Raw genomic sequence first — 14,252 nt, 5'->3', positions numbered from 1 at the left:
AAGTCTTGTTATTTTGTACCTGTTTCATGATCTTCTTGCCTTGGTTTATTACTATTTATAATATATTAAATCCCATTTAATTAAATTTCTTTTATTATATACTTTTAAGTCTCTTTTTGCTAGTACAGCTTGTTTTTGAATATGTGACTTCTAGTTAAACAATTCTTTCACTTTTGCTTGCTGTTTTCCAAATATCTGAATGATAGATTTTTGCTTTGTTTACAATGTAGTCAGCAAACTCTTATCTGAAACCCTGGGGCCAGGTGTATTTCAGAATTCTGAGTACTTGGGCCGGCGCCGCGGCTCACTAGGCTAATCCTCCGCCTTGCGGCGCCGGCACACCGGGTTCTAGTCCCGGTCGGGGCGCCGGATTCTGTCCCGGTTGCCCCTCTTCCAAGCCAGCTCTCTGCTGTGGCCAGGGAGTGCAGTGGAGGATGGCCCAGGTGCTTGGGCCCTGTACCCCATGGGAGACCAGGAAAAGCACCTGGCTCCTGGCTCCTGCCATCGGATCAGCGCGGTGCGCCGGCCGCAGCGCGCTGGCTGCGGCGGCCATTGGAGGGTGAACCAACGGCAAAGGAAGACCTTTCTCTCTCTGTCTCTCTCTCACTGTCCACTCTGCCTGTAAAAAAAAAAAGAATTCTGAGTACTTGACCAGGAGAGTCAGGGTAGGATCCTGTAATCAAACATAGTAAGGCTGGCGCCGTGGCTCACTAGGCTAATCCTCCGCCTTGCGGCGCCGGTACACCGGGTTCTAGTCCTGATCGGGGCGCTGGATTCTGTCCCGGTTGCCCCTCTTCCAGGCCAGCTCTCTGCTGTGGCCCGGGAAGGCAGTGGAGGATGGCCCAAGTGCTTGGGCCCTGCACCCCATGGGAGACCAGGAGAAGCACCTGGCTCCTGCCATCAGATCAGCGCGGTGCGCCGGCTGCAGCGCACCAGCCGGCGGTGGCCGTTGGAGGGTGAACCAACAGCAAAGGAAGACCTTTCTCTGTCTCTCTCTCTCACTGTCCACACTGCCTGTTAAAAAAAAAAAATAATAAATAAAATAAAAAAAAAAACACACACACAAACATAGTAAGATTTCTATAAGAAATCTATGAATATTCTTAGCAAGTGGAATAAAGTCTATAGTCTTGTGTCCTTTTGGGTTATTTTGTATCATCAAGTGGGATTTGAAGCTAAGCCTACAAACAATCAAAACCATTTAGTTTTAGGACTTTTTGGATTTCAGAATTGTGATTAAGGAAGGGACTATAGACCTGAAGGAACAGTCAGTTTAGTTGAATAGAAGGAAACTAGTTGTAAGGAAATTAGAAGCAGTTTGAGACTTCTTGTTCTCTGTAAGAATAGTTCCTTTTAAACATCATGTTGGCACAGAGAACTTCTTTATCCTGACACTGCCTGAAATTTTCATCTTTTAGATCTCAGTAGTTTTCATTTTCTTTCTTTATTAAATGTAGTTTAGGTTAAGAGTGAATTTTTAGACTTCATAAATAGACTTTATAAATACAGAAAATTGCTTTTGTTTCACTATAATTCTGGGCTACACTAGTTTATGAATAATCATTGCTGATTATACTCTTTCTCCTATACTTTTCTCAGGATAAAAAATTACTCTCGTGTTTTATGTACTATTTTGTTTTATGGCATAGTAAGGTTTGTTTACCATCTCATGTATTTTCACCTAAAGTCTAGTCAGTTTCATCTAAAGCATAGTAGACACTTGTAGACCTCATGTCTCAGAGTTTCTTGGAGACATTTTTAATTGTTACAGCTGGGGGTTGGTACTGGCAACCAGTAGGTAGAAGACAAGCTTGCTGCTAAATATCCTGCAATACACAGGGTAGTTCCCTGCATCCCCAACAAATAATCAACTGACATCAAAATGTCAGTAGTATTGAGCTTTAGAAATCTTGTTCTAAATAGGTCAAAAGATCATATGTATTTTAGAGAATATTATTAGCCAACTTTTATTACCTATTAGCTTTTTAAAAAAAAATTTTTTTTTTTTTTTTGACAGGCAGAGTGGATAGTGAGAGAGAGAGACAGAGAGAAAGGTCTTCCTTTTGCCATTGGTTCACCCTCCAATGGCTGCCACGGCTGGTGCGCTGCGGCTGGCGCACCGCGCTGATCCGAAGGCAGGAGCCAGGTGCTTCTCCTGGTCTCCCATGTGGGTGCAGGGCCCAAGGACTTGGGCCATCCTCCACTGCCTTCCCGGGCCACAGCAGAGAGCTGGCCTGGAAGAGGGGCAACTGGGAAAGAATCTGGCGCCCCGACCAGGACTAGAACCTGGTGTGCTGGCGCCACTAGGTGGAGGATTAGCCTATTGAGCCGCGGCGCCGGCCTTAAAATTTTTTTAAAAGACTTATTTATTTGAAAATCAGAGTTAGAGTCAGAGAGAGAAAAGTTTTTCATCTTCTGGTTCTCTCCCCAGGTGGCCACAATAGCCAGGAATTGAATTGGTACCCGTATGGGATGCTGGTGTTGTAGGCAGCAGCTTTACCCACTGTAACACAACAGCCGCCCCCAGTGTTTCTTTTTCTTCCTTTTTTTTTTTTTTTTAAGGTTTATTTATTTATTTGAGAGACAGATTTACAGACAGAGAGAGGAAAAGACAGAGAGAGGTCCTCCATCAGCTGGTTTACTCCTCAGATGGCCTCAACAACCAGAGCTGAGCTGATCCGAAGCCAGGAGCCAGGAGCTTCTTCCAGGTCTCCCGTGTGGGTGCTGGGGCCCAAGCACTTGGACTATCTTCCACTGCTTTTCCAGACCATCAGCAAGGAGCTAGACTGGAAGTGGAACAGTTGGGACTTGAACCAGTGCCCATAAGGGATGCTGGCACCACAGGCAGATGATAAACCTGCACCACAGCACCAGCTGCCAAAATTTATTTATTTGATTTTTTTATTTTTTTGACAGGTAGAGTTATAGACAGTGAGAGAGAGACAGAGAGAAAGGTCTTCCTTCCATTGGTTCACTCACCAAATGGCCACTGCGGCCGGCACTGCGTTGATCTGAAGCAGGAGCCAGGTGCCTCTTCCTGGTCTCCCATGCAGGTTCAGGGGCCCAAGCACTTGGGCCTTCCTCCACTGCACTCCTGGGCCACTGCAGAGAGCTGGACTGGAAGAGGGGCAACTGGGACTAGAACCTGGCACCCATATGGGATGCTGGCGCCGCAGGCAGAGGATTAATCAAGTGCGCCACAGCACCAGCCCCCCCTCCAAATTTATTTCTAAAATTTACCAATTTCATCTGCTCAACTCTGCAAAGTAAAATATCTGAAAAATTAATCCTGTAATTTGCACTAATTTCTACTGTTCTTAATGTTTCCCTGAAGACATTAAACAATATAATTGAAAAATTGCTGTTAGGGGAAAGAGTAAGAGAGATTGAATTGGTTTCTATTCCTTAAATATTGAGTACCTACTATGTGTCAGACACTGTTCTAGGTGTTTGGGACTCCAGTGAATTTTGTCTTTATTCAAGAAACACTTGACAGTGAGTAATCAGTGTTAATAAAATATATTTTAAATGACAGTATGAGATTATAAAGTAATGAAAAACTCACCCTTTCCATAAAACTAATTTTGAACTGTAATTTAACAATTTGAAACCATGTGAAGGTTTAAAGTTATGATGACATCAGATATAAAATCAGACATCCAAACTTGCACACTGAAATGTAGTTAAAATGAAGATGAACATATGCTTGATAGTGTTGTTTTTGCTCAAAACATTTTTAGAATTCTATTTTTGTAGTATCTTCATATTCAGTTTGTGTGCTGCACAGGAAACTCATCTACTTCATATTATTGTCATACCTTAAGTATCAGAGGAGCCTTCTAAATTTCAAATGTAATTTTCAATCTTTTTCAGAGACTGTGCAATTGATCCAACATGTGTACTCTGTATGGACTGCTTCCAGAATAGTGTTCATAAAAATCATCGTTACAAGGTATGCAAATAAATCCATTAGCAAAAGTCTGATGTCCATCTAGTCCAAATTCTTGACTAGTATTTGAGTTCCTGCTTTAATAGCTTTGATATGTGGACTTTTTAGCCTCTATTTAAGCATATCAGGTGATAGGACATTATTATATATAGAGATACTCCTTACAATTTTATGGTGAGATACATTATTTTTAAATAAAAGATTGTATAATAACTGTAAATCAAACACTTGTATAATAGCTACTGAAGTGGAGAAATAGGGCATTGCCAGATCTCTTCCAGCCCCACCTACTATCCCTTCTAGATTGCAATTGTAACATCTCTTCTATGTTTCTGATAATGATTTATTTGATTTTCCCCCCATTTAGCTTATAACCCAAGTCATATTAAATAATTTTTATCTGCTTTGGAACTTATATATGGATGGAGTGCTTTGGTTTTACAGTGTAAATGTAAAATGTTTTTTGTTGTTTAATAGCAATATGTTTGTAGCATTAGTTTATCTGTTAGCCTTAATAGTTTTCAATAACCATGTTATCTTTATTCATTCTCCTGTAAATGGATATGTAAGATTGTTTCTAATTCAACTATAAACATTTTTGTTCATGTGTTTTGTTATACATGTATAGGAGTTTGTATTGGATATATATCTGAAATAGAATTGCTAAGTTCCAGGGTATATTGATAATATACTTGATAATGTCTGACTGTTTTCTAAAGTGATTATAGTGATTTGTAGGCTCTCCAGCTAAATATGAGAGTTCTCATTGCTCTGTATTCCTGCAACATTTGTTGTTGTAAGTCTTTAAATTTAGCAAATCTATTCAGTATATAATAGTATGACATTGTGGTCTTGATTATATTTTTCTAATTAGTGATGGGACTGAGAACTTTTTCCTTTCCTGTTATATTTTTAGATAACCTTGTTATTTTGAGCTTAGATATGTTTCTCAAATAGTAGTGCTGGTTCTGTACTTTGGAGCTTAAACAGATGTAGTAGTTGATGTTTTTCTTTGTATGCACAAGTTTAAGATACCTCAAATCTTGTGTAAATGGAATTAACATCTTAACATTGTCTAGACAATATCTTCCATAAAGTTGAAAATGGCTTTAGTAGTTTTGGACTGGTCTCAATTTTGCTGTATGTGCTATAAGAACAGGTTGCAGATATTATAGTGCACTAGAGAAAAACAGATTGGGAGCTCAGGGTATAGTGAGATTAAAATGTCTTCCCAAGATTGCAAAGCTAATTATTAGTAGAATTTACAGAGTTTATCATTAGTTATGTTCTATATTTCTTGATCATCTCTATGAGTTATAATTTTCTTGTTCTGTCTCCAGAAATAATGCCAGAAGTAGAGATGAAGAGAAGGTTTTTAATTTCTTCTGATTCCTATTTTGGGAGACTAAAGAGAAAAAATGCTGAATGCCCACCACAAGAGTTTGAGTTCCTCAGATTTAAAGACTCCTAAACCTCTGTTTTCCAAGCTTTGGGATTTTTGTGGGTCAGTTTCAGAAAACTCTAAGCAAGACTTAGGGGACTTTGAGCTTTTTATTTGGCCAAAGAAGTTGAATTTTAATTTAAAAAGTGAGGGGAGAAGGGAGGAAAATGAACAGCAGCTTAAAAAAACCATACCATCTCATATCATTTAATAAAGGAAAACACATTTTAATCTCAAGAAAGTAGGATAACCTCAGAATAAAGAGTAGCCCTTTTAATTGAATGCATGTAACACTATAAAAGAGCTTACCATATTGTCCCTTTTTTTCTTCTGATTTCTCTATGGACTAATTAAAACTCGTCTGTTAATTTTTAGGAACCTCTTCATTAGCTGCCTTCATTTATTTATAATTTGCCAATCTACATCTCTACCACTAAGCAGCCTTTTGTGGAACATTCTTAGATTTGCTGTCTTTAGATTTCTGCAGAGTTGTCCTTGTTATTTATACAGCCTGTGTAAATCACATTGGAAAGATGAGCTATAGTGTGATTAATAAAAAAAAAAAATTGCTCATCAATAAGTTGATAGAAGCTTTCCAGAATATGAGTGTATATGGTGAGACTTTGGAGAAAAATGAAGGAATGACTAATAATTATGTAGTTACTTCTAAGGCAATGTGTGGGACTCTGGATGGTCATATTAGTATAGGGAGCTTCAGCAGAGTTGATAATTTTCTTAGGTTGGCTACTGGATTCATGGGTATTTATTTCATTGCTATACTTTGTTTTTATTTTTTATTTTTTATTTTTATTTTTATTTTTTGACAGGCAGAGTGGACAGTGAGAGAGAGAGACAGAGAGAAAGGTCTTGCTTTGCCATTGGTTCACCCTCCAATGGCCACCGCGGCCAGCGCGCTGTGGCCGGTGTACCGCACTGATCCAATGGCAGGAGCCAGGTACTTAGCCTGGTCTCCCATGGGGTGCAGGGCCCAAGCACTTGGGCCATCCTCCACTGCACTTCCCGGGCCACAGCAGAGAGCTGGCCTGGAAGAGGGGCAACTGGGACAGAATCCGGCGGCCCGACTGGGACTGGAACCTGGTGTGCCGGGCGCCGCAAGGCGGAGGATTAGCCTAGTGAACTGCGGTGCCGGCTCATTGCTATACTTTGTAACTTACCTCTATATTGTATATATTAATTTGTGTAATAAAACACTTCCTAAAAGAAAAAAAATGAAGCTATTAATAAAAAGAATTGAAAGAGATAAAGTATATGTGTTGCTTCAGAGAAAGGGGGGATGGCATTCAGAGATTGAAGATTGGATATTCTGTGAACAAAGGACCAAGGAAAACCTTTAGTGGCAAAATGATCCAAATCAACTTTTTTTTTTTTTAAATATTTATTGATTTGAAAGACAGAGTTAGGGAGAGTGAGAAGGAGAGACAGACACAGAGAGAGAGATCTTCCATCTGCTGGTTTACTCCCAAAATGGCCCCAAAGACCAGGGTTGGGCCAGGCTGCAACCAGGAGCTTCGTTCAGGTCTCCCATGTGAGTGCATGAGCCCAAGCACTTGGGCCTTCCTCCACTGCTCTCTTAGGAACATTAGCAGGGACCTGGATCGGAAGTGAAGCAACCAGGACATGAACTGGGGCCCATATTGGATGTAGGCATTGTAGGCAGCAGCTTAACCTCGTATGCTAAGCATTGGCCCTCCAAATCAACTTTTGAGAACAAGATAACAATAAAAATTTGAGCTCTTTGCTCTACAGTGTGTAATGTGACCCTGTTCTGTAATCCAGCTTTCTGATAGTTTAGCCCTTCAAAAAACTTACAGTATATACCTCTGCATTTTCCTCCTCAAAAATAAGTTAAAAACACATACCCAGTGTGGATAGTTAACCTAGCAGTCAAGACACCATTTGAGATGTGCTTTGGAGTGCCTGGGTTTGATACCCACATCTGACTCATGACTCCAATTTCCTGCTCACCCAGACCCTGGGAGGCAGTGTTGATGGCTCAAGGATCTAGGTTCCTGCCACCTGTATGGGAGATTTGGATTGAATGCCTGGTTCCTGGCTTTGCAGACATTTGGGGAGTGAACTGGTAGATGGGAGTGCTCTCTCTCTCTCTGCTTCTCAAGTAAACAAATTTAAAAAACAAAAACAGCAAAATTCTGAACCTACTCTTAAAGATTATTTTCAGTGTGGATAAATGCCCTTTATATTGTTTAATGAGAAAAGCAGATTACAAAAAGAATACGTTCTTACAACAATCGCTTCTATTCAGAAAAAATAGCAAGTTTAAAATGAAATTTCAGTTATAAAAGAAAGATGAAAGTTATACTTTAAATGGAAAAGCAAAATGTTTAAAATTATGCAGTTTTTGGTGTTTCTTTTAGAATATGTGTATATTTATTTAACTATAATTTATTTTAACATTTATCTATTGGTAGATTTATATGGGTTTCTGTTTTCTAAAAATGATAAAGTGTTGCAGCAAACATCATTATAGGTAAATCATTTTTTCCGTATCTAGGATTTTTTGTGAAGATAGATTCTCAAATAGAATTATTAGATTAAAAATACAGATATTTAAGAGAATAAAAAGCTGTAGATTGAGCAAAAATCTTTGCAAAACATACATCTGGTAAAGGACTGGTTTCCAAAATCTATACAGAACTCTTAAAACTCAAGGATAAGAAAGCAGAAAACTGAGTTTAAAAAATGGGCACGAGACCTGAAAAGATACTTCACAAATAATATATAAAAATGGTCAGTGGGCACACACAAAGATGCTCAGCACCTTATGTCCTTAGGGAACTGCTAATTAAAGCAACAGTGAAGTATCACTACCAACCTATGAGAATGGCAGAATTCCAAATCACCAGCAGCATAAATTCTGGTGAGCGTGTAGAGCCCAGGAACTCTTATTCTTTGCTAATGGGAATGCAAAGTGGTACAGCTACTTTGGGAAGATTGGCAGTTTCCTACAGAATTAAACATACTTTTACTGTACAAGCCAGTAATAACACTCCTAGGTATTAATACTAATAAATTGAAAACTTAAGTTCATGCAAAAGAGCTACACATGAATGTTTATAACAGCTCTTCATATTTGCCAAAACTTGGAAGCAACCAAGGTTTCCTTCAGTAGGTGACTAGATAAACTTGTACATATATAAAATGAAATAATACTTAGTACTGAAAAGAAATACACTATCAAGTGATTAAAAAACAACAACAACAACAACACCTGACAGAACCTTAAATACTTGGTGATAAGTGAAGTCCTTCTAAAACAACATTTTGGAGAAGGCAGAACTATGGAGACAGTGAAAAGATCAGTAAGTGGCCAATAATGTGGTGTACTAGGTTAAGCCTCTACCTGCAGTGCCAGCATCCTCTGTGGGCACTGGTTCGAGTCCTGGCTATTGTACCTGGGAAGACAGCGGAAATGGCCCAAGTGATTGGGCCCCTGCACCCACTTGAGAGACACAGATGACGCTCCTGTTTCCTGGCTTTGGATTGGCCCAGCTGGCCATTGTGGCCATCTGGGGAGTGAATCAGTGGATGCAAAATCTCTGTCTCTCCTTCTCTTTGTAACTCTGCCTCTCAAATAAATAAATAAATCTTTAAAAAAAAAAAAAAAAGATCAGTAATTGTCAGTGTTGAGAGGGAATGGGGATGGATAGGTGAAGCATAGGCGATTTTTTAGACCACAAAACTATCTGTATCATACTATAATGAAATATTTTATAAAAGGGTTTTTCAAAAAGTTTATGGGAGAAAGAATGAAAATATTTTGGCACAAGAAAAATTTTTGAAATTCACTCATGGTTTTGTCATAATAGGCTTTTCCATGAGCTTTTCTAAGAACTCCTCCTATGTTTGTCAAAACTGAAAAAATGAATGCTATTAAGAGGGGACTATCTTATAAACTTGGACTTTAGTTCACGAAAACATATCAATATTGACTAATGAATTGTTAACAGTGACTGATTATGACAAATGTACCACACTATTGCCAGGTGTTGACAATAAAAAAAAAAAACTGTACAGTGGAGGGGAGAAGGATATTCTGTAATTTCTGCTCAGTTTTTCATTAAGCCTAAAACTGCACTAAACACAAAATATTAATTTTTAAAAATGAGCTTTCTAAGATTCTTGATGAATTTTGCCAAATTGCCTTAGGAAATAATTAAACCAAATGGATTGATGCATCTGTGCCCAAGAACCACAGAAACCTTTTAACTGAACAACTGAACCTGACTTTAAAAATGTTCCCAGTGCTTCTGGAGTATATTTTGTTGATTGTTCTTGATGTTGGTTAAATTTGTCTTTGCTGATTTTGGAAGGATGAATACAGAATATTCTTGCATTGCTACTTTGCCTTTTTTTTTTGGTTTAAAGGAACAAGGTATTTTGCTGTAATCCTTGCAGATGGAACCAAGGTCTTTGATTTGATGGATAGATTAAATTATAAGAAGCCAAGATCAGAATAATAGCACAACTTGATCAAATAGTACCAAAATCATGGCAGAGGTCAGCTAATTATTTTTTCTTGTGTTTTGGAAACGGATGCCAAAAGTTAAGCCTGCTTTTTACCTTGAGAGTGGTATGATACTCTTTGAACACATTCCAAAACAAACTAGAACATATATAGAGTAGAAAAAAAGCCCACTAGCAATCTTGATTTTCTCTTTCCTGTGCAAGCCTCTGTCTTCACTTAGCAAGTTGTAATAATATATTTGTGTATCCCTTATCCCTACCTGACTGCAAACCCTTTGAAAACAAGACTCGGGTCTCATGTGCTTTAGATTTCCTGTCTGTCTTAGACTTACTTTTTTTTTTTTTTTCCCATTTTTGATTAACTTTATACACAGAAGACCAACTATATGCTAAGTAAAGAGTTCAACAATTTGCACAGGAAAAAAAAAAAAAAAAACAACTAAACTGTCCCTCAACAGTGAGACAAGGGCTGTTCAAAGTCCTTGCATCTTGAAGTTAATTTCACTTCTTTTTTTCTTTTTCTTTTTCTTTTTTTTTTTTTTTAGAAACCTAACTTTAAAGAAGCACCCAAGAATGATACATCTTTTGGGAGCACTTAAACATAACTATAATACAACTCTTTGAGGACGGAGGTCCTGCGTGGGAAGTTAGTACACAGGGACTCTTGTTGTTAATTTAGCAATTAACACTCTTATGTATGATCACCTGAGGCTCTTGTCATGAGCTTCCTAGGCTATGGAAGCCTTTTGAATCCACAAACTCCATCAGTTTTTAGATAAGTCCATAAGCTAAGTAGACGTTCTCTCCTCCCTTCAGAGAAAAGTACCTCCTTTGATGACCACTTCTTTCCATTTGAGGTCTTATCCACTGAGGTCCTTCATGTAGGACATTTTTTGTTGTTGTTGTTGTTGTTGTTGTTGTTGCAGTGTCTCGGCTTTCCATGCCTGAAATGCTCTCGTGGCTTTTCAGCCAGACCAGAATGCATTAAGGGCTGATTATGAAGTCAGAGTGCTATTTAAAGCAATTGTCATCCTATGAGTCTGCTGTGTGGACTGCTTCCCATGTTGGAGCATTCCTTCCTTTTTAATGTATCTTAGACTTGAAACGTAGAGGATTTCCAAATGTTGGTCAAAAGGATAAAATTAAGGCAAAGCTGACTGCTAAAATTTAATTATAAAAATAATTATTGGGGCTGGTGCTGTGGCTCAGTGGGTAAAGCTGCTGCCTGCAGTGCCAGCATCCCATATGGATGCTGATTCGAGTCCCAGCTGCTCCATTTCTGATCCAGCTCTCAACTATGGCCTGAGAAAGCAGTGGAAGTTGGCCCAAGTCCATGGACCCCTGCACCCACATGGGAGACCCAGAAGAAGCTCCTGGCTCCTGGCTTTGGATTGCCCCAGCTCCATCCATTGCAGCCAATTGGGTAGTGAACCAATGGATGGAAGATCTCTCTCTCTCTCTGTCTCTCTCTCTCTCTTTCTCTCTGCCTCTCCTCTCTGTAACTGACTTTTAAATAAATCTTCAAAAAATAATTATCAAGGTCCATGAGTATTTTAGTATCAGCAGTGCTTCATGCATTCTGTAATCCTGCACAGTGGGAATTTATATGGTATGTTGTCTTTAAAATTCAATATATTTTTTAAAGATTTATTTTATTTACTTGAAAGTCAGAATTACATAGAGAGAGAAGGAAAGGCACAGAGAGAGAGAGAGGTCTTCCATCCACTGGTTCACTCCCCAGCTGGCTGTAACAGCCGGAGCTGTGCCAATCTGAAGCCAGGAGCCAGGAGCTTCTTCCTGGTCTCCCACGTGGGTGCAGGGGCCCAAGGACTTGGGCCATCTTCCACTGCTTCCCCAGGCCATAGCAGAGAGCTGGACAGGAAGAGGAGTAGCTGGTACTCAAACTGACTCCCACTTGGGATGCTGGCACTGCAGGCGATGGCTTTACCTGCTACGCCACAGTGCCAGCCCCACAATATTGTTTTATTTATTTGAAAGAGTTACACAGAAAGAGAGGCAGAGAGAGATAGGCAGAGAGAGGTCTTCCATCCGCTGGTTCACTTCCCAATTGGCCGCAATGGCTGGAGCTGCGTTGATCTGAAGCCAGGAGCCAGGAGCTTCCTCCAGGTCTCCCACATGGGTGCAGGGGCCTAAGGACTTGGGCCGTCTTCTACTGCTTTCCCAGGCTATAGCAGAGAGCTAGATCAAAAGTGGAGCAGCTGGGTCTCAAACCAGCATCCATATGGCATGCCTGCGCTTCAGGCCAAGGTGTTAACTCGTTGTGCCACAGCACTGGCCCCACATCTGCTTTTCTTAAAAATGCTGCTCTGGTGTTAAGAAGTTAGATTGCCCACCTAATTTTTTTATCTTTAAAGTCTGTTAGTTTTACTTAGATATATTTTGGAGTTAATCACACTGTGGGGGGCCAGCGCTGTGGCGTAGTGGGTTAATACCCTGGCCTGAAGCACCGGCATCCCATATAGGTGCCAGTTCATGTCCCGGCAGCTTCTCTTCCGATCTAGCTCTCTGCTATGGCCTTGGATAGCAGTGGAAGACGGCCCAAGTCCTTGGGCGCCTGCATTCATGTGGGAGACCCAGAAGAAGTTCCTGGCTCCTGGCTTCATATCGGCGCAGCTCTGGCTGTTGCGTTCATTTGGGGAGTGAACCAGCGGATGGAAGACTCTCTCTCTCTCTTTCTCTCTCTGTCTCTACCTCTCTATGTAACTCTTTCAAATAAATAAAAAATAAATCTTTTTAAAAAATCACACTGAATTTATTTTTTTTTTTCTGTTACTCATGGGCTTATGGGACTTTAAACTCATCTTTTTTTTCTAGAAAGTTTTCTTAGTTTACAATTTTATTTTATTAAAAATTATTTATTTATTTGAAATTTAGAGAAAGAAGGAGAGTTGGAGGGTGGGGAGTTTGTATCTGCTGGTTCACTCCCTAATTGGCCCCAGTGGCCAGAGCTGTGCTGATCTGAAGTTAGGAACCAGGAGCCTCCTCCGGGTCTTCCCACATGGGTGCAGGGGCCCAAGCACTTGGGCCATGCCATCTTCTACTGCTTTCCCAGGCCATAGCAGAGAGCTGGATCGGAAGTGGAGCAGATGGGACTCAAACTGGCACCCATGTGGATGCTAGCACTGCAGGCAACAGCTTTACCACAGCACCAGCCCAACCCTTCTTTACTTCTCATTTTCATTCTCTTGATGCTTATCCTGCTGTGCTTCAATGTTTATTAACCTTTCATTTAAGTCTATATCTTGGACACCTTGTAATTTAGAATCCATTTCTGGCGTGTTTTTTTTTTTTTTTCCCATTTTATTCTATTTTTTCCCCCTTGAGTTCAATCAAGTCTTTGTTTTTTTTTTTTTCTTTTTCCATTTCTGTTCTTAATTTTTGCTGAATAAAGGTGTTTTACTCCCATTAAATGTTTTAATATCCCCAAATGCAGGATTGAGGCTATGTAATTTAATTTGACATATTGTGGTACAGATTTTTTCAGTGTTGTTTGTGTTTTGACTAGTGTTTGCCTAATTTTTTTTTTTTTTTTTTTGGCTGTTGACATTGTTACAGTATTTATGTGGATATGCTCTCTTTTTTTTTTTTTTTCTATTCTTGTCATTTCCTGGAGATGAGTCACAAGTACTGTCTTCTGTCAGTTCTACCCCCTTCTGTCTTAAGTTCTTATGTAGATGATGGTGGTAGTGCTGACTGGAGGAGAGGATTTGGCATGCCTTGTTTCTCTCACGTTCCTGTGGATCCTTAGTTTTCCCTGCTTATTTCTTTCTTCCATTTACTGCTCTATTTTTTGGGATTACCCTGTTTTTAATGTATTTGATTTTTCTCCAAAGGCAGTGCTTCTCTGAGGCTGCCACTTCTGGTCCTGCTCACTCCTATGAGCCCCACGTCCCAACTGTTTAGTTTTTATACCTTAAATTTGGACTTTCTTATCTTGACTGTTAGTTTATCTGTATTTCATCTGTACCCTTCTGCCATTTTTCATGGAGTATCTTAAGTCCCTTCTCAGGCTGTATGAACCTACAGATCTGAAGTGAGTGCTAATGGCAACTTTGTTGGAATAAGTTATTTGAAGGTTCTGGTATTTATATTTAGTTTAATGTAGAAATCATGGGTCACATTATGTTTTCCTTAGCCATTATATGTTTTAGAGGAGGAAGTTTTGAGGGAGATTTGAAAAAAATCAGGTTGTTGCCATCATTCTCTACCTAAATTAGTATATTTAAAATTTTTTTTTTCTTTCAGGATCACTGAAAGGGAAAAGGTTGTGAATTACTTTTAGGTGTGCTGGGATATCAGTGTAAATGAAAATAACTGTACTAGACACAATTCTTA

At 39.5% G+C, this 14,252-nt stretch overlaps 1 protein-coding gene across 6 annotated transcripts in view; it reads left to right on the top strand.

The window, feature by feature from the left end:
- UBR1 (ubiquitin protein ligase E3 component n-recognin 1) overlaps nt 1-14,252 on the top strand; it is a 168,872-nt gene that overhangs the window by 27,286 nt on the left and 127,334 nt on the right. For all 6 annotated transcript variants that reach the window (XR_016218058.1, XR_016218057.1, XM_089310167.1 and 3 more), the window contains exon 3: nt 3,874-3,952. Coding sequence is in view for 4 of the 6 variants with exons in the window: in XM_089310167.1 (XP_089166293.1) it covers nt 3,874-3,952 (79 nt within the window). In the remaining 2 variants the exon portion in view is untranslated. The remainder of the gene's footprint in view (nt 1-3,873; nt 3,953-14,252) is intronic.

Source organism: Oryctolagus cuniculus, chromosome 12 (assembly GCF_051225735.1).
Source record: "Oryctolagus cuniculus isolate XC-2025 breed Fujian yellow rabbit chromosome 12, ASM5122573v1, whole genome shotgun sequence".
Classification (NCBI taxonomy): domain Eukaryota; kingdom Metazoa; phylum Chordata; class Mammalia; order Lagomorpha; family Leporidae; genus Oryctolagus; species Oryctolagus cuniculus.
Note: the sequence above shows the minus strand (reverse complement) of the source record. Positions and strands in the feature narration are given on the sequence as shown.